General features: G+C 40.2%; 1 protein-coding gene across 4 annotated transcripts in view; it reads left to right on the top strand.

Moving 5' to 3' along the window:
* MLLT10 (MLLT10 histone lysine methyltransferase DOT1L cofactor) overlaps positions 1–23178 on the top strand; it is a 125432-nt gene that overhangs the window by 33840 nt on the left and 68414 nt on the right. For all 4 annotated transcript variants that reach the window (XR_014028620.1, XM_081345213.1, XM_081345212.1 and 1 more), the window contains 2 exons: positions 7504–7607; positions 7960–8053. Coding sequence is in view for 3 of the 4 variants with exons in the window: in XM_081345213.1 (XP_081201339.1) it covers positions 7504–7607; positions 7960–8053 (198 nt within the window). In the remaining variant the exon portion in view is untranslated. The remainder of the gene's footprint in view (positions 1–7503; positions 7608–7959; positions 8054–23178) is intronic.

Here is a 23178-nt window from a genome sequence, read left to right as displayed (position 1 = left end):
ACATCACCTCAGTTTTTGGATTGGCAGTGATGTGTTCTCATCAACAGAATACTTAAGTTGCCTGGCTTCATGCTTTATGTCCTATTCTGCCTCTTTTTTGGTTAAGGGAGCAAATTTAAAAAACTTTAAAATTTATTACTTTCAATAAGAGGAGGAAAAAGTATTAATGTATGTTTACCACCTTGAGTTCCTTTTGTAATAATAAAGTAATAAAGATAGGATTGAAAACAATCTAATATTAATTCAGCAAATTTACAATAAAAACTAATAATTACTCCCTTTGACATCCACTGTGGCACCATTAATTGCCCAATGGTTTAGAACAGTTTTTTAGAGCACTCTAAAGACCATAAAGAAGATTGTCATCCAAATTCTTAAGGATATGGTATTCTGTAGGAACAAACTATATTGCCGTACTTCCTTCCCAATATGACATGGGAAATCTCCTAAGTTTCTTAGTCAAGAATCTGAATGTGTTGATTCTCCTATGTGTAAGAGAAAGTAGTCTGCAGATACCTTGATGCTAAATCATATAGGACTTTATAGTTGATAGCTGGCACTTTGAATTGTTCTTGGAGAGCCAGTGAAGCATCCCAAGTGCTGGTGTTATCTAAGCATAATGGCTGCTCCTTACCTGAAAGTAGGTTACTGTGTTCTGCTGTGTTTTAGTTTCTGAATAGCTCTAAAAAACTGCATGCAAACGACATCACTATAAGCCATTCTAAAGACATGGATGACTGTTGCCACAGTTTTCTACTGCAGATAAAACACAGGTTGGGCAAAAGCCCCCTTTAACTGTGAATCTAGACTAGCCCTTGTGTTGCGGATTTCCTCCTTTAGGAAGCTTGCTACCGTATCCAGAATAACAACAAAGTCAACAAGGACCTTTTTAAATTCTGAATAAACATGACCTACATCATGCCAGAATTTCAATTTTGTTTCTTCCATCCAATCCCTCATAGTTTTTAGATCTCTATGTGTAGCAGGTATTATCAGCATTTTGATGGCACCTTACGCAAAATCTGACCTAGCAATTTCAATGTGGTTGTTAAAGAATAGGAGTGAAAGAGACAAAGCCTGCAAAGGAGTCACTGCTAGGATGGACTTGTTTCCCTTCAGCTGAAACTGCTCACTTAAATGAGAGCACAGTAACTGAAGCATAGTGCCACTCCCCCAATTCTCACAAGCATACCAGAAGGTTTGCATGGTTGACTTGCATTAAAAGCAGGTAAGAGATCTAAAAGGATCAAGAGGGACAATCTAACAAAAGCTATTAACCAGATTGCAGGAATGCTGTTTCTGTTCCATATCTGTGTCTGACTCTGGAAAGAATTTGGATGATCCATTTAATTTAGTGACAGAAGTTCTAATGCCTATAAACTAAAGTTTGGAGACTAGACTATACAATTATTCTTCAAATTTGCTGGATTCAAAGAAGGCTTTTTGAGGAGATTTGCCATACGATCCTCTGCGGTAGGATCACTTCTCTCATTCAGTGATGTTTCCATTCAGCTATGGAGAATCATTGAGGGACTTGAAACTTGTCATTCTCTCCTAGCACAGGTTGATGACATGAGGAAATTTTTTTAAAAAATTCCCACATTAGTTGCTTCCAGTTCTAGAGAAAAAATTTGATAAAAATCTAAGAAATTAATCAGAACAAATCAAATAACAGGTCAGAACTCAAAGAGTAGCTTTTTTCCAGTGCTATAGTGCTACCATAATTGTTTCCAGAGAATGGATGTGGCGCAAATTAGATGAATAAGGCCTATCTCTAAAATGAAAAAATGGCTTGTTTGTTTTTGAATTAGTGTAATGAGTGAACTATAATTGGTATTTTAATACCATGTGTGAGTAGTTCAACAAATATAGTTTAAAATGTAATGTGTATATAGGAATGGTAATTGCCTTAGCATTTCTTGAGTATAGATTGGCCCACTGATACTATAGGTATTTCTCAAACAAAAGAAAATTCTTCCCCAGAAATGACATTTGTTTTCTTTAGTTTCCAGAAATATCTGAGTATTTTAAACACTATATTGTCTAATATATTGAGGATACGATTTTGTTGCTGGTACACAAAATTTGGTTATAAATGCATACATCACTCAGAAAAATGAGATGATGATGATTGGTTACAAAGTCTGCCAGATATTGAGATTGGATTTGGCATTGTTATCCACCTATCATGTCCTTTCCAAAGACCTAGAATAGGCAGATGATATTGTTTAATGGTATTAGAATTGTTGCAGGATGTAAACTGTTCAAAGTAAAGCTAGATTGATGGTGATTTTGTTAATGCCAATGGTATTCAAATATTATTATGGTTCATCGCACTGCCAGCCAGATGTTCAGTTTAGCATTAACAAGATAACGGCTAAATGAAGAGTGGCTGTCACATGCTGCCATAAGAAAGCATTGACATTATGTGGAAATGATGTTGAGAGATGAGGGGAAGAGATGCTGCCTAGGAAACTATCAGACAACAGAGGTAGATGCCGCCAGTGGCTTAAAACATAAAGAAACTTAGGAAAAACATGCCCTAATTGATCAGCAATTAAAAACGAGGTTGAGAGACTTGTACTTTCAGACTTAAAAGATTCTGTTAGAATAAAATATTACTAACTCATCTACCATCATGTTTCCCCAAACATAAACCCACCCCTGAAAGTAAGCCTCAGCTTATTATTTTTTGGGGGGGCTAATATAACCCCTCCCCCTGAAAGTAAGTCCTACTTAAGGGCCTGCACGGAGGACCTGCCTCTGATGAGGCAAAGCCTATGGGGCAGGGGGGATCTGACCCATGGTACCGATATACAGGTTCCTTACCTCTGCCCGGTTTATTGCACACCCTCTTGGCAGGGGCATTGGGTGCAACACGTGAGGCGGCAAATGGCTGGTTTTTCATCTGCAAATTTGATGAGTTCCCCATCTATCCCCTCATCCAAATCATTGATGAAGATGTTGAAAAGCACTGGGCCCAGAACAGAGCCCTGGGGAACACCACTACTCACTTCCCTCCATGTAGATGCAGTTCCATTGAGGACTACATGCTGAGTATGGCTTCCAGAATCTTCCCAGATTTCCTGGATCCATTTTTTCCCCTTTTTTGAAGATGGGAACTATATCGGCTCTTTTCCAGTCCTCCGCTAGTTCCCCAGTGCTCCAGAATATTTGAAAGATATAGTTCAGTGGTTCTGAGATCACATCTGCCAGTTCCTTGAGAACCTTGGGGTGTAATCCATCTGGTCCTGGTGATTTGGACTCGTCTAGGTTGGACAGGTGCTCACTTACCATTTTCTTGCTTATCTTAACTTGTGTTTCTAATCTTTTTTTTGTGGTACTGTTTTTAATAGGTTGGGCTGTTTTTTCCCTTTATGTAAAGACGGATGCAAAAAAACGAGTTAAATAGTTCTGCTTTTTCCCTGTTGCTTGTCACCTTCTTGCCACGTTCTCCCACTAATGGGCCAATCGTTTCCTTGACTTTTTTCTTGTTTTTTACATGTTGAAAGAAGCTTTTTTTTGTTATTTTTGACTTTTGTTGCAAGCCTTAGTTCATTTTGAGCCTTAGCTTTCCTCACTTCATCTTTGCAGGCTCGGGCTATTAGCTGATATTCTGCTTTAGTTATGTGCCCCTCTTTCCACTTTTTATACTTGTCTTTTTTGTCTTTCAATTTATCAGAGAGTTCTTTATGCAGCCATGTTGGTTTCTTTTGAGAGCTGTTATTTTTCTTCTTTGTTGGTATTGTGCTAGACTGGGCTTTTATTATCTCGTTTTTCAAAATTTCCCAAGCTTCTTGAGTTGTTTTGCCCTTGAGGATTCTCATCCATGGAATCCTTCCCAAACTCTCTCTAAGTTTATTGAAATTAGCTCTTTTGAAGTCCAGGACTCTAGTTGGACTGTGTCCTATTGCTTGTGCTGGAAAGGTGAGTGGGCCCTTTTCCACCTGCTGCGCCTTCCTTGGGCTCCCCTCCTCTGACCACACCACTGCCGCCTCGCCTGACTCCCTCCCCTCCCCACCCCGCTGTTTCACAGCAGGGCTGTCCGGCCCTTTTCCCACGTGTTGTGCCTTCCTCAGGCTCCTCTCCTCTGACCATGCTGCTGCCGTCTCACCCAACTCCCTCCCCACCCCACTCTTTCGCAGCAGGGATGTCCGGCCCTTTTTCCACCTGCTGCGCCTTCCACGGGCTGCCCTCCTCCGAACACACCGCTGCCGCCTCTCCTGACTCCCTCCCCACCCCACTGGATGAAACAGTGGAGGAGGGGAGCCGTGCAATCTGTGGTGTGAGGTCCTGCGGTTCCAATAGGTCGCTCTTAAAGCCACTAAAAATTCTGCCTGAATCGGTTGGGTTTCCGCCCCCTCCCACACACACACACGACTGACTTCTTTCCCAAGAATACCAGCTCCAAAGTGCCGGTTACGTTGCTGAAGGAATCCAGAGAGGCATAAGCGGTCTGGGATCTTTAGTGAAGGGTGGGGTTTGCAAGGGAAAACAACCATGTGGGGGTCTGATCCAGGGTGCTTAGGGGGAGTGAAATTGGTATCTTCTCCGAAGAGGCTATTATGTAAGTTTATTCTTGGGGTCAGGCGGGGGGCGGAGGAGAAGAGCAAAATGGCAATGGTCTCCCTTTCAAGGGAAGGGACCAAAACCTGTTGCAACCACACAGCAGAGGGGGGGAAAAATAAAAACCAAAAGTCCCCCACCTGCTGGCAATCCTCAACAAAAATGCTCACAACAATGAAAACCTCAGGCGAGCAGGCAGGTGTCTTGCTTGGCTGTGGCTTAGGGGGCACTTTTTTCAGTGCCATTGTAACTTCAAACAGTCACTAAGCAAACAGTTGTAAGTCGAGGACTACCTCGATTTTTTTGGGGAGTCATCAAGTTTTTGATACCTTGCTAGGCGACTGGTGGTACTCGGATGTTGCCATATCCTAAAAGTGGTACAATGGGTGAAAGGGTTGAAAAGCCCTGGCATAGAAGAAGCAATGATGATCATCAGGTTAGCTGGCAGAGAAAGATTAAATTTAGGAAGGAAAAGCCTATTCATGGCAACTATTCATAATAGTTTATGATAATGTTTCAATTTATTACTTACGTTACCTGGAATTTTAGGCTTCATTATTGGCCTTTTAATAAAAATGATATTAGCATTTTAGCATGACCTCATGTTTTCTTTTGGTTTGGGAAACCGTATTTTCTTTTTAGCCAAAGCCATTTTTTATTTATATATGCAAAACTAGCCTATTCATAAGACGGCTTATAAACCAAACAACAGGGAACTTATTCTGGAGTTCCTGAATGTTGCAGGTATTAAAGAAACATTCCCAAATGGGGAAAGGGAAAATGCAACATTTTTTAAAGGGTGTCTGTATTTTCTCACATTTAAACAGTGTCTTTTATTGCTGCTTTTTGATGCATCACGTATACTGAATTTATGTATCATTTGTTCCTGTATCCTACAAAAAAATTTAAGCCCTCCCTCAATACTGTTCACTTTGTCTGAAGTATTTACAGTATACAATTGGGATGTAAGGCAAAAAAAAGCACTTTGCAAAGTGAGTGTCTCTCCCCTAAATTCAAAGAACAAGTTCTTATCAGTTCTATGCCAACTTGAGTGCTTGAATTTTAAAGATAACAAACACAAACAGGTGGCAACAATACAGGTAGACCTTGACTAACAGCCATTTGTTTGGTGATTGTTCAAAGTTACAACAGCATTGAAAAACTTGACTTATGACTGTTTTTCACATTTACGAGCATTGTAGCATTCTCATGGTTACGTGATCAAAATTTGGATGACTCATATTTATGATGGTAGCAGTGTCCCAGGGCCATGTGATCACTTTTGTGATCTTCTGACAATCAAAGTCAGAGGGAACCCAGATTCACTTTACAATTGTGTTACTTAGCAATTGCAGTGATTCACTTAACAACTGTCGCAAGAAAGGTTGTAAAATGGGACAAAACTTACTTAACAAATTAGAAACAGAAATTTTGGGCTCAATTGTGGCTGTAAGTCAAAGACTACCTGTAATAAGAGATGGCTATTGCCCTTATGCCTTAGTTATGGATCATTCCATAGAGGTCTGATGGACTTTTGTGATAAATTGGATGCTATATTATATGCTTTCTTGGTCTGATCAAACAAATCTCTTATATTCTTATGAATTGTTCAGTTTTAGACGACAAGCATAGTCATACAGGACTTCTCTGATTATGTTATTTTATTTCAGAAAGCCTTGTACAATCCAATTTTTGCATACATTGGGTATTCATCTACTGTATTACAGTGCATTGTATGTACATGGAGACTTTAGTGCATCTTAGCTACATTTGCATTAAATTGAGTTTCTAGTATGTTGGTCTATGTAACTTAGGGGGGTATTTGTATATGCTCAAGGAACATAATTACATCTTGATCCTTTACTACAGTACTTCCCAATAATTACTTACATGTTTGTAAGGGTAGGCTTGCAACTGTCCAAATTCATATTATGATATTTGACAAACTTCCTTATAAATCAGATTTTTATATCAGAGAAGTAGGCACAAGTGTTTATTTAAATTTAATAAATGTAGATATAGATTAATCAGATACTATCAAGAAGAATGTAAAGAGATAAAGTATTCGACGAATATCTAATTATGGGTTAGAATGGAAATGTAACATATTTTGAAGAAAAAAAATATGCTGCCTGCTACAATCAGTATTTATTGTTCATGTAATGAAACAATTAAATGAGATGTATATTATTGAGACAGTTCCAATATTTGAACAATACTTTTATATTCTTACCACATTCTTAGAGGATCTTTCAAATTTTCATTCTTAAATTATTTACATAAGCTACAAATTTATTTGTTTAATTTATTTGCAACCTTTCTTGCTGTGTGGCTACTCTAGGTGGCTTACCATAATAAAAAAGGAAGAAACTGAAAGGAAATGTAAACAGAATAGAAATAAAATAATAGAACAACAAAATAAACAGTGAAAAAGAACACACCAAGAATACATCAGTTTGATAACCAAAAAGATGGATGGTTGGAGAGCAGATTGCAAGGTGGGGGGGGAGTGGAGTCTGCCATCAGTACAGCAGCCACCTGCAGCCTGGAACTCCACTATTTGGTCCCAGGTCACCCAGCAGTTAGGATTTTAGCCTCTTGTTGAAGGAGGGGGCAGATTTTATCTTAGAGGGTAAGATGTTCCAAAGGGCAGGCACTGTAGCAGAGAAGGCTCTTCTAGATCCCGATAGTCAGAGTTCTTTGACCAATGAGAAGTAGTCCATTTTTGTCAGCATGAAAAGGATGGGTTTGTCCTAGTTCATCAATTCATCAGGACTTATGCCATTAAGGGCTTTAAAGGTCTTGAACTTGAACTGCATTCAGTGTAAAGTAACATATCTGAAAACAGAAGGACTGTTCAGTTTTTACTCTCGTTGTCAAGTTTTAGCCTGCTTAAAGCAAATTGCATATTTATTGCAGTATTATTTTTTCCAATAGACATGTTATATATGTGAAGAGCAAGGCAGAGAAAGCAAAGCAGCCTCAGGTGCTTGCATGACCTGTAATAAACATGGATGTCGTCAAGCTTTCCATGTAACATGGTAAGTAAACAGAAAGGACAGTCTTTTTTTCCTGAGCTCTTTATTGCCTAGAGTGTTCATATGTTGCCACATGTCACCTGAGTTATTCAGACTGGTTACATATAATAGATTTATTTTACTGTTGCACTATCTCAGGAAAATCTCATTTTTTGCCTTTATCCTCCAAATCTGATTGCTAAGTTCCTTCTACATGTCATAAAGATACTTTATTGATTAGTTTTCCAGCATAATTGCTCCAAATTAAAAGGTCAGTTAATAACTGGATTGTAAAATTTTATTAAGCAGCCATGTTTGCAATCTTCAGTAGCTGACACTTCCTATTTTTTCTTTGTTTTCATTTTGTCTCTTTCAGTGCACAGTTTGCAGGACTTCTTTGTGAAGAAGAAGGTAACGGTGCAGACAACGTCCAATACTGTGGTTACTGTAAATACCATTTCAGTAAACTGGTAAGAACTTGTTGAATTCAACATTGCAATTCCTACATTTCACAAATACATAATTTTTCTATTGGGCTGGTCACATTTATAGAAAGTAGTGGTTAAAATTTAATCTTGTGAACTGGTAAATGTGGATTTTAATAGTCATGTAAAATTCAGTGCATTGTAATATTTAAAGATTGTAGTTTTGATTCTCCAATTTTATGCAACGGAGAGTTAGGTTTTCATTTTGGAAGTATCCTGAAGAATATCCATAATTTTGTGTCAGATTCTATGCAGCATTAAGGCTTGAAGAGATAACTGTCTCTTTGTGATTGACTGAACTTGTTTGTTTTATAAATCTGTCTGATCAGAATTTACAATTTTGCAGCAAATATGTTTTTTGCTTAAAGTATTTTATTTTGCTTTTCCTAGTTTTTCTGCCTTAGAATTATTGTTATTTTCTTGATTGTGTTGGTAATATTACTGTTTTTATTTAGAAATTCTATTTGTAGTATTTTTGGATGTAAATATTTATGATATATTCTATATTTTAATGAGAATTGACTTTTCTGAGAGTTCAAAACAATTTTCAAATAACAATTTCAAATCTGTAAGTATTGTTACAGATTTATAAATTGGGATCAATCATTTGTCTAATTGCATTTTTTTTCCAATTGTGTCCTACATTTTAATGTAAGGGATATGGCTACATTTGCTTCTACAGTGGTGCTCAATTGCCTTGTTACTCATTACATTATTCTTTGTGGGAAAATTTTGTTTGGTACTCTTCATTTTTGGTACTCGTTGCACCTCCCAGAACCAATTAAGGAGTAGCAAAGTACCACTGTAATTTCAGACTCTCTTAATTTGTACTTTTTTTCAAATAATATTTAAATTGTCATGATTGATTTCTATGAGTTTGATATTCATTGCTTTTATTCTGCCTTTGCTGTGAAAATGTGAAAATCTGCTATAAAAGATGAGGAATTATAAAGCGCATGATCCTTAGCAGCCAAAGTAAAAGTATTCTGAAGATCTATTATTTAAGTAATAGTGGTTTATTTTAATATGGAACTGGAATGGTCTTGGGATCTTAAATGAAACTATATAAGCAATATACATAAAACTCAATATTTGTGCTGTATACACAGGTTCTGTTTATCGCAATAGTAAATTAAAAGTTAAAATAATTTGATATTTCTTTTTTCTGGTTTTGAATCTTCCAACATTTCTGATATTTATCCATATTGCACCTTTTTTCTCCTACAGCATCCTTTATTTCCAGGTCTGTGGTTAATTTTTCTTACTGGAATTCACTTTATGCACTGTCATCACTCTTGATAATCTTTCTCTTTCCTTAGCTTGAATTTTGTTTTCATCTGCCTTGCTGGCAGAAGATATTTATTTCAGTTTATATTTGGATCAGGCATTTAATATATTTCATTATCCAATTTGATTTTCATTAACTTTTTATGCAGATAAATATTGATTATATTTCATCAAATTGGTATCAACTATTAGTAAACACATAGATAGACTTTCTCTTAGGTTATCTTCTCCCACCTGGCCCTTCAGATCTTCCAGTGGTGCATCAGTTGCCCTTATAAATGAGCCCATCCACCTTAATAGCAGTCACCTCTTCTGTTCTTTCCTTCTATCTTTCTCATTATAGATTTATCAAGAGTCTGGTCTTCATATGATTGTGTCCAAAATATAGTAATTTGGTCATTTATTCCATGACTGGGAACTCTAGATTGATTTGTTCTATGTTCCATTTGTTGTTTTTTGTCTCCATAGTATTCTCAGACTTTAACATCAATATTCAAAAGCTTCAGTTTCTATCCTGCTTCATCAGAATCTAACTTATGCTTCCATAGAGTGTCAAGGGAAGACCATTAGCAAAGACTTTTGCAGATATAGACTTGTCATGATATCTGTATATCTTTTGCATACAGATTGTTTCCTACCAAGCATTAGTCTGGCTCTATATAGTTATTTTGAGGCTGTAAGTAATAAGACATTCAGCATCTAGATCAGGGCTTTTCAACCTTTTCACAGATTGTACCACTTTTAGGATATGACAATATTTGAATACCACCAGTGGTTAGCAAGACGTCAAAAACTTGATGAGTAAAAAAAAAAGGGGGGGGGATTTTGGGTTTTACTGATTAGATTCATTTGTTATTATAGAAATGGCTAGTTTATAATATTATGGAAAAGTAAAAAGTTGAGGTCCAATGTTAATGCTTCCTTCTACTGCAACAGAGGAAGTTTTTCCCTTCTCCCCCTCACTTTCCCCCCTTTTTCTTCCCCCCTTTGTCCTGCTATTTGCTTTTGTATTTTTGTATTTTATTCTATAATCTAATAAAATGTTACAAACTGTAGAAAAAAAGGAAAAAAATACCAGTTTTAATTTCTTTGATGGCAGTTCCTTTGCTGAATCACTTTCCCTTGCACTGACAAACGTATGATGAATTTATCTATATTTATTAATATGCACCACTATCAGCTGGCTGGTCGGCCCACCCTTCTTCCTCTCTCCCTCTCCTCTTCTTCCTCCCTGCCTTCTCTCCTTCCACAGTATAGTAAGAATAGACGCGCGCGCACACACACACACACACACACACACGCACATAGACACAAATCCCTTCACTGTACCCTTAAAGACACAAGAATCAAGCGCAAAGCAAGAAAGGCTCACAAAAGCCTCCCAGAATTAAAAACACTACAGGTTTTTTTTGTTTAAGCTGCCTCAGGCTGTCTCAGTTTTAAACAATGTAGCAACCTGAGTCTAAAAGGGTCGCAATTGCGAAAACACATAACCTTAAATTAAGTTTGTTTACCTACAAAGAAAACTTACTAAAAGCCATAGACAGACTCAAGATAAAGGGGTAAAACTAATTACATTTGTTTAAAGGGATTAAACCTATGAAAGCCAACACTTTGGACTCATTGCTAGCCTTTGTGAAACAGACTAAAATATTCCAATAACCAAAGCACACAAACCGACCCTCTGAATTACAAAATGCTGTAAAAACTGTATAAAAATCCTTATGGTAATCCATTCAAGCTGCCAGCTGACCAGGAACCCATTGGCTTCCGAAATAAACCAACCTCCTTTCTGACATGCTCGACTCCTGGCTTTTCATTACTTCAGTGCTGATTGCATTCTCCTGCTGGAAAAAACGAACCAGGAGACCTTTTCTTTCAGCAACAGCTGCTGCTTCTTCTGTCTCTTTTTGTTCCCTGCCTGATGAGTTCTCCTTCCACAGCTTCTTCTCTGTTCCCTTCTCTTTCCCTGTTGTATTTTTTTCCGCTTTCCCATCAAAACCACCTCCTTTTATATCCTCTCTTCTCCCCCCCCCCTTTTTCTTCAGTTCACCTCCACCTCTGCGCTTCTTCTGGAAGCGCCAATCAACTGGAGCCCTGCAGCGATCCTGGGGCTTTTGCCGAGCCCCGACAGTCCTGCAGCTCCAGCTGCCTCTCCCTCAGCCTTTGGTCTCTTTAGCTCATTCCCCTCCCCTGCTACTCTTGTCTAGGAAGGTCATGTACCACCTGCCACATGTCAAAGTACCACTGGTGGTACACGTGCCACCAGTTGAAAAGCCCTGATCTAGATGACAGTCCCATTTGCAGAGGAACCTTGCCTATATATACACAATTCAGTGCACATAAGTCACCAGTATACGAGTACACGGGACAAAACCCAAATGTTACAAATTCCAGTTGATCTTTATTTTCTTACATTAATGTGATAGACTGTAATTCAAAGATTAAGATGACCCAATTCTTTTACACTATGCATTTTCTTTAAACACATATGTAGTATAAACCTACATTATTACCTCCTTGCATGAGTATTAACAATGGGTATTATATACTCTCATTTATTCAATCTAGATGTTAAGTATATTTTCAATAAATATTAAAGGCAGTTGATTTTCAAAATTAGAGTTGTCATTTTAAAAATAAAGAGAAAAATATTGATAATTTGTGCTAGTACTATGGCACTATTACTGATAATTCAAAATACAACTGATCAGGAAGCACTAACAATAAACATCAATGAGCACTGGAAAAAATTGGACTAAGATTAAGATTTATTTCAGTGGATTATTTCTGGTATGTAAAGGATATTAGTCTTCAGTTCATTGTTTCTAAAAACCTGTGTCAAAATGTTTTCTTTCTATTGTTTGTGCACAATGTATATAGCATCTATTTCAGAGAGTTCCATTTGGAAAATTCTTGAGCAGAAACACGTTTTGATGGGAGACACGTTTCCATTCCCATATTGAAAAGTTATCTCATTATTCTTTTTTTTAAAAGGACACACAAAAGCAAAACCAAAAAGCATGATTTGTTTTCTTCCTTTTGACCATGACAGAAACATTCATCTCATACAATCTGTCAAATATTGCTTTGATTTAATTTGATTTTATTTCCTGTCTCATTTCTATCATTTTTTCTTTTCTGTTATTCCTTGGGTGAATTGGTGCACATGATTTTAAAAAATGTACTACAAGTTCAACAGTTCTGGATACATTGCTCTTACTGCTGAATGTTTGCTTTCTCTGTTGTTAAGAATGCGTCACTTTCAAAAATTTATCAATCAAAGCTATCCATGGAATCATTGAGCTCTTTTCTTTTGTGAATATTGCTTCACACAACTGCTACTTCTATAATCAACATAATTCAATGTTTGTTTCAGATCTTGCCAAGATTTTGAGCCCTGGGCTTTAAAAATGGTAATTTATCGCTCATGTACTTACCATATTTTCTTTGATGTGGAGCAATATTAAATAATCACAGCTGTTATTTTAAATTTAGCTCCAGCTTTGAACTTTCTATACTGGATATTTTTATAAGATTATGATATTATGATAGGAATACCAGTAGTCCTCTGGTTCTCCAAACTCTCCAGATACCCTAGGTCAGGGGTCAGCAACCTGAAACAGTGAAAGAGCCACTTGGAACCGGTTCCCTCACAAAAGGAAAAACTGGGAGCCGCAAAAAATGTGTGTACATGCGCGCATGCGCAGAACAGGGTTTGACTGAAGAGTGGAGCCAAGGCAAGATACGCACCTACCCTGCATATTTGAATTGATTGGTTGAACTTTTTTAGTCCCACTTTTTTTTTTGTTTTTTGGACTGCACATGGCAGAGGACTGGGAGCCGCAGGAGACGGCTGAAAGAGCCGCATGCGGCTCCGGAGCCGCGGGTTGCAGACCTGTGCCCTAGGTTAATGCTTTCTTTTCATCATATTTATGAAAGTGAAGGTAAGCAGTCACTTTGATAGATAGGAGCAACTGTAGAAAGAAATGTGAAAATGAAACAGTCATTTCCATAATTAACTATCAGCATTGCTACTTGGAATAGTTTAACCATGGTGCATGAAGAAAATGCTACCCTGGTGGTTGACTGTGTGATATAGATTTAAGTGCAATATAACTTCCTTTAGCTGAAGTAATAAAATATAGATGATCTTAGAACATACCTCTAATGATGTATAAATTATTTGGCTTATTTGAGAAGAAAATCTGCAGAAGTTCACATGTACTTCATTTCTAACATAATGGCATTTTCAAGTTGCTTCTTTCAACTGTTGTCATACCAGGACTTTATACAAGCTATTCAACTGGATATAAATGGGGAAGATAAATAGAGGGTATTTGTCAGTGGAATTTCATCTTGTGTTTGCATGCCTTCCTATCCTCTACCATCTTCTGGAGTCCATTTAAGCTCATGCCTACTGCTTCAGTCCAGCCACCTCATTCTCTGCCATCCCTTCTTCTATTGCCCTCAAACTTTCCCAGCATTAGGCTCTTCTCCAGTGAGTCCTTCCTTCTCATTAGGTGGCCTAAGTATTTGAGTTTCAACTTTGGGATCTCCTCTAGGACTCACAGGTTTGATCGTCTTGCAGTCCAGGGGACTCGCAGGAGTCTTCTTCAGCACCATAGTTCAAAGTCCTAAATTCTTTGGCGCTCAGCCTTTCTTATGGTCCAACTTTCACAGCCATACATTGCAACTGGGAAAACCATGGCCTTGACTATTTGCACTTTAGTTGGCAGGGTGATGTCTCTGCTTTTTAGTATGCTGTCTAGATTTGCCGTAGCTTTCCTCCCCAGGAGCAAGTGTCTTTTAATTTCTTAGCTGCAGTCCCCATCTGTGGTGATCTTGGAGCCCAGGAAAATAAAATCTGTCACTACCTCCATTTCTTCCCCATCTATTTGCCAGGAATTGAGAGGGCCGGATGCCATGATCTTGGTTTTCTTAATGTTGAGTTTCAAGCCCACTTTTGCACTCTTTCTTCACCCACATCAAGAAGCTCTTTAGTTCCTCTTCCACTTTCTGCCATTAGATTGGTATCATCTGCATATCTTAGGTTGTTGATATTTCTCCTGGCAATCTTAATTCCAACTTTTGATTCATCTAGCCCTGCCTTTCTCATGATGTGCTCTGCATATAAGTTAAACAGGCAGGGTGACAGTATACAGCCTTGCCAGACTCCTTTCCCAATTTTAAGCCAATCAGTGGTTACGTGCCCAGTTCTCACTTTTGCTTCTTGGCCCACATATAGGCTTCTCAAGAGACAAATAAGATGGTCTGGTACTCCCATTTCTTTAAGAACTTGCCACAGTTTGTTGTGATCCACACAATCAAATGCTTTAGCATAGTCAATGAAGCAGAAGTAGATGTTTTTCTGGAACTCTCTAGCTTTCTCCATGATCCAGCGTATATTGGCAATTTGATCTCTAGTTCCTCTGCCTCTTCGAAATCCTACCTGTACTTCTGGTAGTTCTCGATCCACATACTGCTGGAGTCTAGCTTGTAGGATTTTAAGTATAACTTTAGTAGCATGAGAAATGAATGCAATGGTGCGATAGTTTGAACATTCTTTGGCACTGCCTTTCTTTGGAATTGGAATGTAAACTGATCTTTTCCAATCCTGTGGCCACTGTTGAGTTTTCCAGATTTGCTGGCAAATTGAGTGTAGCACTTTTACTGCATCGTCTTTTAAGATTTTGAATAGGTCAGCTCAACTTCCACTAGCTTTGTTGTTGCTCAGCTTTTCTAAGGCCCACTTCACTTCACATTCTAGGATGTCTGGCTCGAGGTCAGTGACCATGTCACTGTGATTATCAGGGACGTTAAGCTCATTCTTGTATAGTTCTTCTGTGTAATTTTGCCACCTCTTCTTAATCTCTTCTGCCTCTGTTAGGTCCCTGCCATTTTGGTCCTTTATCATGCCCATTTTTGCATTAAACGTTCCCTTCATCTCTCCAATTTTCTTGAAAAGATCTCTGGTCCTCCCTATTCTATTGTTTTCTTCTATTTCTTTGCACTGTTCATTTAAGAAGGCATTCTTATCTCTTCTAGCTATTCTCTGGAATTCTGCATTCAATTGGGGATATCTTTCTTTTTCTCCCTTGCCTTTCGCTTCCCTCCTTTCATCAGCTATTTGCAAACTTCCTCAGACAGCCATTTTGCTTTCTTGCATTTCTTTTTCTTTGGGATGGTTTTGGTTGCTACCTCTTGTACAATGTTGTGAACCTCTGTCCATAGTTGTTCAGGCACTCTATCAGATCTAATTCCTTAAAACTATTTGTCACCTCTACTGTGTATTCAACAGGGATATGATTTAATTCATACCTGAGTGGCCTAGTGCTTTTCCCTACTTTCTTCATTTTAAGTCTAAACTTTGCAATGAGAAGCTCATGGTCTGAGCCACAGTCAGCGCCTGGTCTTGTTTTTACTGACTGTATAGAGCTTCTCCATCTTTGGCTGCAGAGCATATAGTCAATCTGATTTCTGTGTTGGCCGTCTGGTGATGTCCATGTGTAGAGCCGTCTCTTGGGTTGTTGGAAAAGAGTGTTTGCTATGACCATCGTATTCTCTTAACAAAATTCTATCAGGCTGTGCCCTGCTTCATTTTGTACTCCACGGCCAAACTTGCCTGTTATTCCGCTTATCTTTTGGCTTCCTACTTTAGATTCCAATCCCCCATGATGATAAGGACAACATTTTTTGGTGTTAGTTCTATAAGGTTTCAAGTTTCAAGTTTCAAGTTTTATTTAATTTGTATACCGCCCTTCTCCTTGGTAGGGACTCAGGGCGGTTCACAGGGCATATATAAAAAAGACAATACAAAAATTAAAAAAGATTAAACCCATGCCCAGTTAAAAACAGTAATACAAATCTAAAACAACAAATTAAAACCCATAATCCCCCGTCAGGCCAGACCAGCCATTTCAAATAGGTGGGTCTTCAGGCCACGACGGAAAGTTCGGAGGTCTGATGCCGTCCGAAGCTCCACCGGCAGTTGGTTCCATAGTACCGGAGCGCCCACAGAGAAGGCCCTCCCCCTGGGGGCCACCAGTCGGCATTCCTTGACTGGCGGCACCCTGAGGAGGCCCTCTCTGTGGGAACGCACAGGGCGGAGGGGAGTTGATGCCGGCAGCAGATGGTCCCTGAGGTATCCCGGACCCATGCCATGTAGGGACTTAAAGATCGTAACCAAAACCTTGAACCTCACCCGAAAGACAACTGGTAACCAATGCAGCTCGCGGAGCAAAGGTGTAACATGGGAGTACCGGGAAACTCCCAAGACAACTCTCGCGGCCGCATTCTGTACCAGTTGGAGCCTCCGAGTGGTCTTCAAGGGAAGCCCCATGTAGAGAGCATTACAGTAGTCAAGGCGAGAGGTCACGAGCGCATGAGTGACCGTACACAGGGCGTCCCGGTTCAGATAGGGCCGCAACTGGCGCACCAGGCGAACCTGGGCGAAAGCCCCCCTAGTCACGGCCACTATATGATCTTCCAGGGTAAGCCGTGAATCTAGGAGGACTCCCAAGTTGCGAGCCCTATCCACGGGGGGTAAGAACTCACCCCCCATAGAAAGAGATGGAACATTTTGAATGTCCCGGGATGCCGGAATGTACAGCCACTCAGTCTTGTCAGGGTTGAGTTGAAGTCTGTTCCTCCCCATCCAGACCCGAACCGCCTCCAGGCAACGGGACATCACAGCGAGGGCATCACTGGGGTGGTTTGGGGTCGAAAAGAAAAGTTGGGTATCATCAGCATATTGATGATACCCAACTCCAAAACCACGAATGATCTCACCCAGCGGTTTCATGTAGATGTTGAACAGGAGAGGCGAGAGAACCGACCCCTGAGGAACTCCACAAATGAGAGACCTAGGGGCCGATCTCTGTCCCCCTGCCAACACCGACTGCGAGCGTCCCAGGAGATAGGAGGAGAACCACTGAAGAACTGTGCCTCCCACTCCCAATCCCCTGAGACGCCGCAGCAGGATACCATGGTCGATGGTATCGAAAGCCGCCGAGAGGTCTAATAGGACTAGGACAGAGGAATATCCCCTATCCCGAGCCCTCCAGAGATCATTCACCAGAGCGACCAATGCCGTCTCCGTGCTGTACCCGGGCCTGAAACCCGATTGGTAGGGGTCCAGATAATCCGCTTCATCCAGGACCAGAGGGAGCTGATGCGCCACCACACTCTCGACAACCTTCGCAAGAAAGCGAAGGTTGGAGACTGGATGAAAGTTGTTCAAAACAGCTGGGTCCAAGGCAGGCTTCTTGAGGAGAGGTCTCACCACCGCCTCCTTCAAGACGGTGGGGAAATAACCCTCACTCAAAGAAGCAGATATAACCGCCTGGAGCCAGCCTCGTGTCCTCTCCCTAGCTGCATAAACCAGCCAGGAAGGGCACGGGTCCAACAAACATGTGGAGGAGCTCAGCCTCCCCATAATCCTGTCCACTTCATCAGGGGTCACAGAATCAAACTCTTCCCAGGTAACATTGACAAGACCGCCCGTGTCCTGATCGCCTGACTCTGCCCAGCTGGAGTCCAAACCGGTCCGAATCCGAGCGATTTTATCCGACAGATGTTGACTAAATTCCTCGGCACGACCCTGCAAGGGATCCTCCCTCACCTCCTGATTAAGAAGTGAGGTGCTGTAGGGCTTCATAGAACCGGTCAATTTCGTCCTCTTCAGCACTGGTGGTTGGGGCATAGACTTGGACTACTGTGATATTGAATGGTTTGCCTTGGATTCAAACTGAGATCATTCTGTCATTTTGGGGATTGTATCCCAGTATTGCTTTTCCTGCTCTTTTATTGACTATGAAGGCTACTCCATTTCTTCTGAGGGATTCTTGCCCGCAGTAGTATACCTGATGGTCATCTGAATTAAATTCACCCATTCCTGTCCATTTCAGTTCGCTGATTCCTAAGATGTCGATGTTCAGTCTTGTCATCTCTTGTTTGACCATGTCCAGCTTTCCTTGATTCATGGATCTTACATTCCAGGTTCCTATGGATAAAAAATCTTTACAGCATCGGACGTTCCTTTCACCACCAGACACATTCACAGCTGAGCGTCCTTTCGTCTTTGGCCCAGTCACTTCATTCTTTCTGGCACTACTAGTACTAGCCCTCTGCTCTTCCCCAGTAGCATATGGGATGCCTTTCGACCTGAGGGGCTCATCTTCCAGCATCATATTGTTTTGCCTTTTGGTACTGTCCATGGGGTTTTCATGGCAAAGATACTGGAGTGGGTTGCCATTTCCTTCTCCAGTGGATCACGTTTTGTCAGAACTCTCTGCTATGACTTTTCCGTCTTGGGTGGCCCTGCACGGCATAGCTCATAGCTTCATTGAATTACACAAGCCTCTTCGCCACGACAAGGCAGTAATCCATGAAGGGGTCCAACTGCTTAGTCAGACTTAATATCATTTTTGGAGTATCCTAGAAATATAATACTTGCTTAAGCTAATTCCATAAAAAATCTGTTAGTTTTCCAGCTTTTAACAGGACCAAAAGATGGGTAATATCACGGAAAATTAATGTTCATTATAGGTAGTATAGACCAGGGCTTTTCAACCTTTTCACCCATTGTACCGCTTTTAGTTTATGGCAACATCGAATATCACCAGTCGCCTAACAAGGTGTCAAAAACTTGATGAGCCAAAAAAAAAAAGTGATGAAGTACAGGTAGTCTTCGATTTACAACAGTTCGCTTAGTGACTGTTAGAAGTTACAATGGCACTGAAAAAAGTGCCCCCGAGCCATAGCCGAGCAAGACACCTGCCTGCCTGCCCGGCAGCGTTCTTCCGCCTGTCCGAGGTTTTCATAGTTGTGAGCATCCGAGGATTGGCAGTGGGGGTGGGGTGGGGGGAGTTTGGTTTTTATTTCCCCCCATATGCTGGGTGGTTGCAGCAGGTTTTGGTCACTTCACATGACCCTGGGACACTGTGACTGTCATAAATATGAATCAGTTGCCAAGCATCTGAATGTAAATCACAAGACCCTGGAGATGCTGCAACATTCCAGCTGATCAGGACTTCTTCTGGGCTCAGAAGTACCAGGATCAGCGCCGAGCTCCAGCTGGAGCCTGGTGCTGATCCTGGTGCTTCCGCTGAGCCCTCACAGCCCCAAAGAAGCGTTGATCCTGGCGCTTCCACTGAGCCCTGACAGCCCTGCAGCTCCAGCCATCTCTCGCTCAGGCTTGTGTGGTGCTGCCACCGGTTCAGCTTATTCCCCTTCCCCGCTACCACTTTTCTAGGATGGTCGCGTACCACCTGCCAGGTGCCAATGTACCATAGATGGTACCCGTACCACTGGTTGAAAAGCCATGATATAGACTCCACAGAGGAAATAAAAGTTTCCGTTTCCTGCTTGTCTCATTCATTCCATAAAATAGTGCTGGCTTGCTAACGGGTTTCACAATCACTTTCCTAAAGAGAAAATGAACTTTCTAATGGAATATTGAACTAAGTTCTTTGAATGCTGCAAGCATATTTCTGTTGACTATAGAAAAAGGATGCAAGTAATGGTGGAAACCATTTTCATCAGCAAACTGTATTCAGAACTACATGGTACCAATGTGTAGATAGGTTTGGTTCTGATAACAGAATGGTTGTTCTGGGTGCAAGTAGACAGATGTTGTGGACATGATAAATATTTGTTGCCTAAGAGATTGCCACAGAAACAGGATATCAGTATGCAGGTCCTTAAAGTTGTAATACTGAGAGTCATAAGTTATTATTAGGTATTGAGAACATTACCCGGAATACTACCACTGTACGTGCTGTAATACATGATATTCAGGTTTAGACAAAGCTGATTCATGATTCAGGTATCTTATGGAACCCTCAGGCTGCAATCATTTAGCTAGTAATTTTAAGGATCATAAATCCAGTAGGCATGGTCATAAATATACTCTTGATTTCAAAGGGAACAGAGCTCTCCAACCAGTAGCTTGAGTTCACAGGGCAAAGTTCTGTTTGTTGTCAGTGTAGGTGAGATTATGGTTTCCAAGAAGATTTCACAGCAATAGCTAAATATTGAATTTACATTATGTAAACTAAAATACAAAATGTGGCTGTAATGCAGAATTGTTCAAACACAACATTGCATCCAGATGGGACATTAAATTGAAACTGTCTACTTGAATATAGATAAATCTTTATTTTTAGTACCAGGCTACTGCCATGTAGCCTGGTCTATGCCAGGTGTTTTTCTGTGAAGCCAAGTATCTCTGTGCTTCCTGGTCTCTAACCCCATAAGACAATTTTAGCATTTCTATAGGTTAGGGTTTTTCAGGTTTTTGGTTCAAGATTAGACTTACAAGGCCTCATATTATTTTATCATTGGTCAGTATTCTTATCAGACACGCTGAGTTCCTTATCTGGAAAGTCTACTCCCCTGAGAATGCTTCCTTAACCAAGGATATAACCAGGTGTGTTTGGAAAGTCATGTTTTTCGAACTGTCCTCTGGTGAGTTACATATCCATAATGATTCCTCATAGTTAACTTGTGTGGGATATATACTTCCAAATGTCATGAATAGTTCTCTTTTGTATCCTTTGCCTGATTATTTCAGTACTTCTACTAGTTCCAATGAATGACTTCACCTGAATTTTAAATTTAACAGCCAGAAAATATATGCTTCAATTATGTCCTGAGTGTTCATGGTATTATTAGTTATGGTTTATATTATTAGATATAGCAACAATATTGTTGTTGATGCATTTGTAGAATGGAACAATCTTAATTGATCATAATATTTGATTCTCATCCTTATGGGAACATCAGCTTTCTTTCTCAGCAGGGACTATTATATATGGGATAATTGATAATTAATTTCTTTTAAAAATGTGCTTATGACTACATAGCTTCAGACTTCTAAGTATAAGCATTCTCTGTTAGGGAATAAGATGATTGGAGGAAAATCATCTGTAGCTTTTGCTATGTAATCCTTCCATGAATCTTCAAGAAATCAGTACAGATAATTCTCCAGGTACGAACATTTATTTAGTGAATTTTTACAAAAACAAACTTATTCAGAAAGGGTACTTATATTAGAAATTCAAAATTATGACCAAAAAGAGGCCTCAATAGCCATGTGACTTGAATTCAGTTTCTGCTGCTGCAGCAGCCATATTTAACTCTGTGACTTGCCTGGGATGGTTCGGGGCTATGCCGGAAGGGTTTTGTTGTTGTTGTTCCTGGTCACATGGCCAAACAAGATCCGGTCAGTTTTGCAGCTGGCACTGATCTTTTGTTTTCCTGAAGCTGCATGGAAGATCTGCTGCTTGCTAGGCTTGAGGCCTAGAGAGCTAGAATAACTTCTGTAAATATTTTAAAATATTCTTTTTTGTTACTTTGTAGTACTGTACTGTATTGTTTATAATCACTTTGGGAACTGCTCTGTTTTTTTTAAATTGTACTTTGGAAAGTTAGTTTGTTTTTATTTGTCTGAAACTGCTTGTAGAAATGCATTTGCTCAAAGCATTCTATAATGTTATGTTTCTTTGCTTTTATTTTGGAGATTAGTGTATATTACTGTAGATAGTTTGTCTAAATACTACATTTTTTTGAAATCATGGCATTGCTCAATTTCCTACTTTCAGATTGCAAAGAACTGCAGATAAAAACTGGCAGAATGAGCTGAAGTTAGCAAAAAAGAATTACTGTACTGTACAGTACAATGAAAAAGAGGGGAAGGGATGCATAGAAAATTTTTAAAGTGCTGCATTGCAATACAGTACGTCTGTAAGATAACCATTTTATTTGCTTTGTATACTGTATTGTCTTAATCTTGGTGGTTGTTAGTGATCTAGGAGATTTATTTTATTTTAATTCATTTTATAGTTATACTTGTTGTTTTATTTATGTCCTGGGATTGTCTGGAGCCTTAAACTCGTTCCCATCTACTTTCTCTGTATTTTCCATAGCAGCAGAGGACCAAATACAGTACTGTGCAATATACTGTACCTTATAGCTTTTATTCTACCCCACTACCCCCCAAAATACAATACAGGTAGTCCTTGAGTTATGAGTGTAATGGAGCCTGCCCATTCCATTCGTAACTTGAAAACTTGTGGGTGTGAATCTCATACCTCGAGCAAGATCACTCCCTTGCTCTTTAAGTGCACATGAGGTATCTCAGGGTGGGGAAGGCCATGGAGGGCCTAGTGATGGACCAGGCCCCCAAGGCCTCCCTGACCCACTAAGATACCTTATGCTTCCCCCTTCCTTCCTGCCACGCCAGAGTCACTTACTTTGCAGAATCTGTCTTCCTTCTGCTGCGGTTTCTTTGCCTTTGAGGGAGAGGAGAGTCAGCTTGGAAATGCTTTTTGTGCCGACATTGGAAGCTCCTGGATAACGTAATATTGTGCAAGTTCAAACACAAATACTCTGCAAAATAGATCATGGCCCCTGGAAGCTTACATTCTGGAAGACTGAGTGTTTCCTTTGGTTTGCAAAGCGTGGAATCAGAGACAGCGGCTGGGTGCTGGAACCAATGCCATCCATGGCCTGGATGTTCTAGATGCGCTGGCCTTAGCTTGAAGGCAGGAACACAGCCTTCAACTGAGCAGGGAGGCATCATGTGGAGAGTCCCCTTGCACCTACGTCCAAGCTGCTGGCGGCGGCAGCAACAGGCACCTGAGTGGCCATAACCTCCCTCCCCAGCCAGCCAGCCAGCCAGCCAGCCAGCCAGCCAACCACCCCGCCCAACCTACTTCTTGCCTGACTAGCCAGTGGAACAAATCCTGACTTTCTTCTCTTGTCGACCTTCCCACTCAAGTGGCGGCAGGAAGGGAGGGGGAAGAGGTTGTGGGGAGTGG

This window comes from Vipera berus (genome assembly GCF_964194415.1).
Source record: "Vipera berus genome assembly, chromosome: Z".
In the NCBI taxonomy this organism is placed as follows: domain Eukaryota; kingdom Metazoa; phylum Chordata; class Lepidosauria; order Squamata; family Viperidae; genus Vipera; species Vipera berus.
The sequence above is the reverse complement of the archived record's forward strand: the minus strand, read 5'-3'. Positions and strand labels throughout refer to the sequence as shown.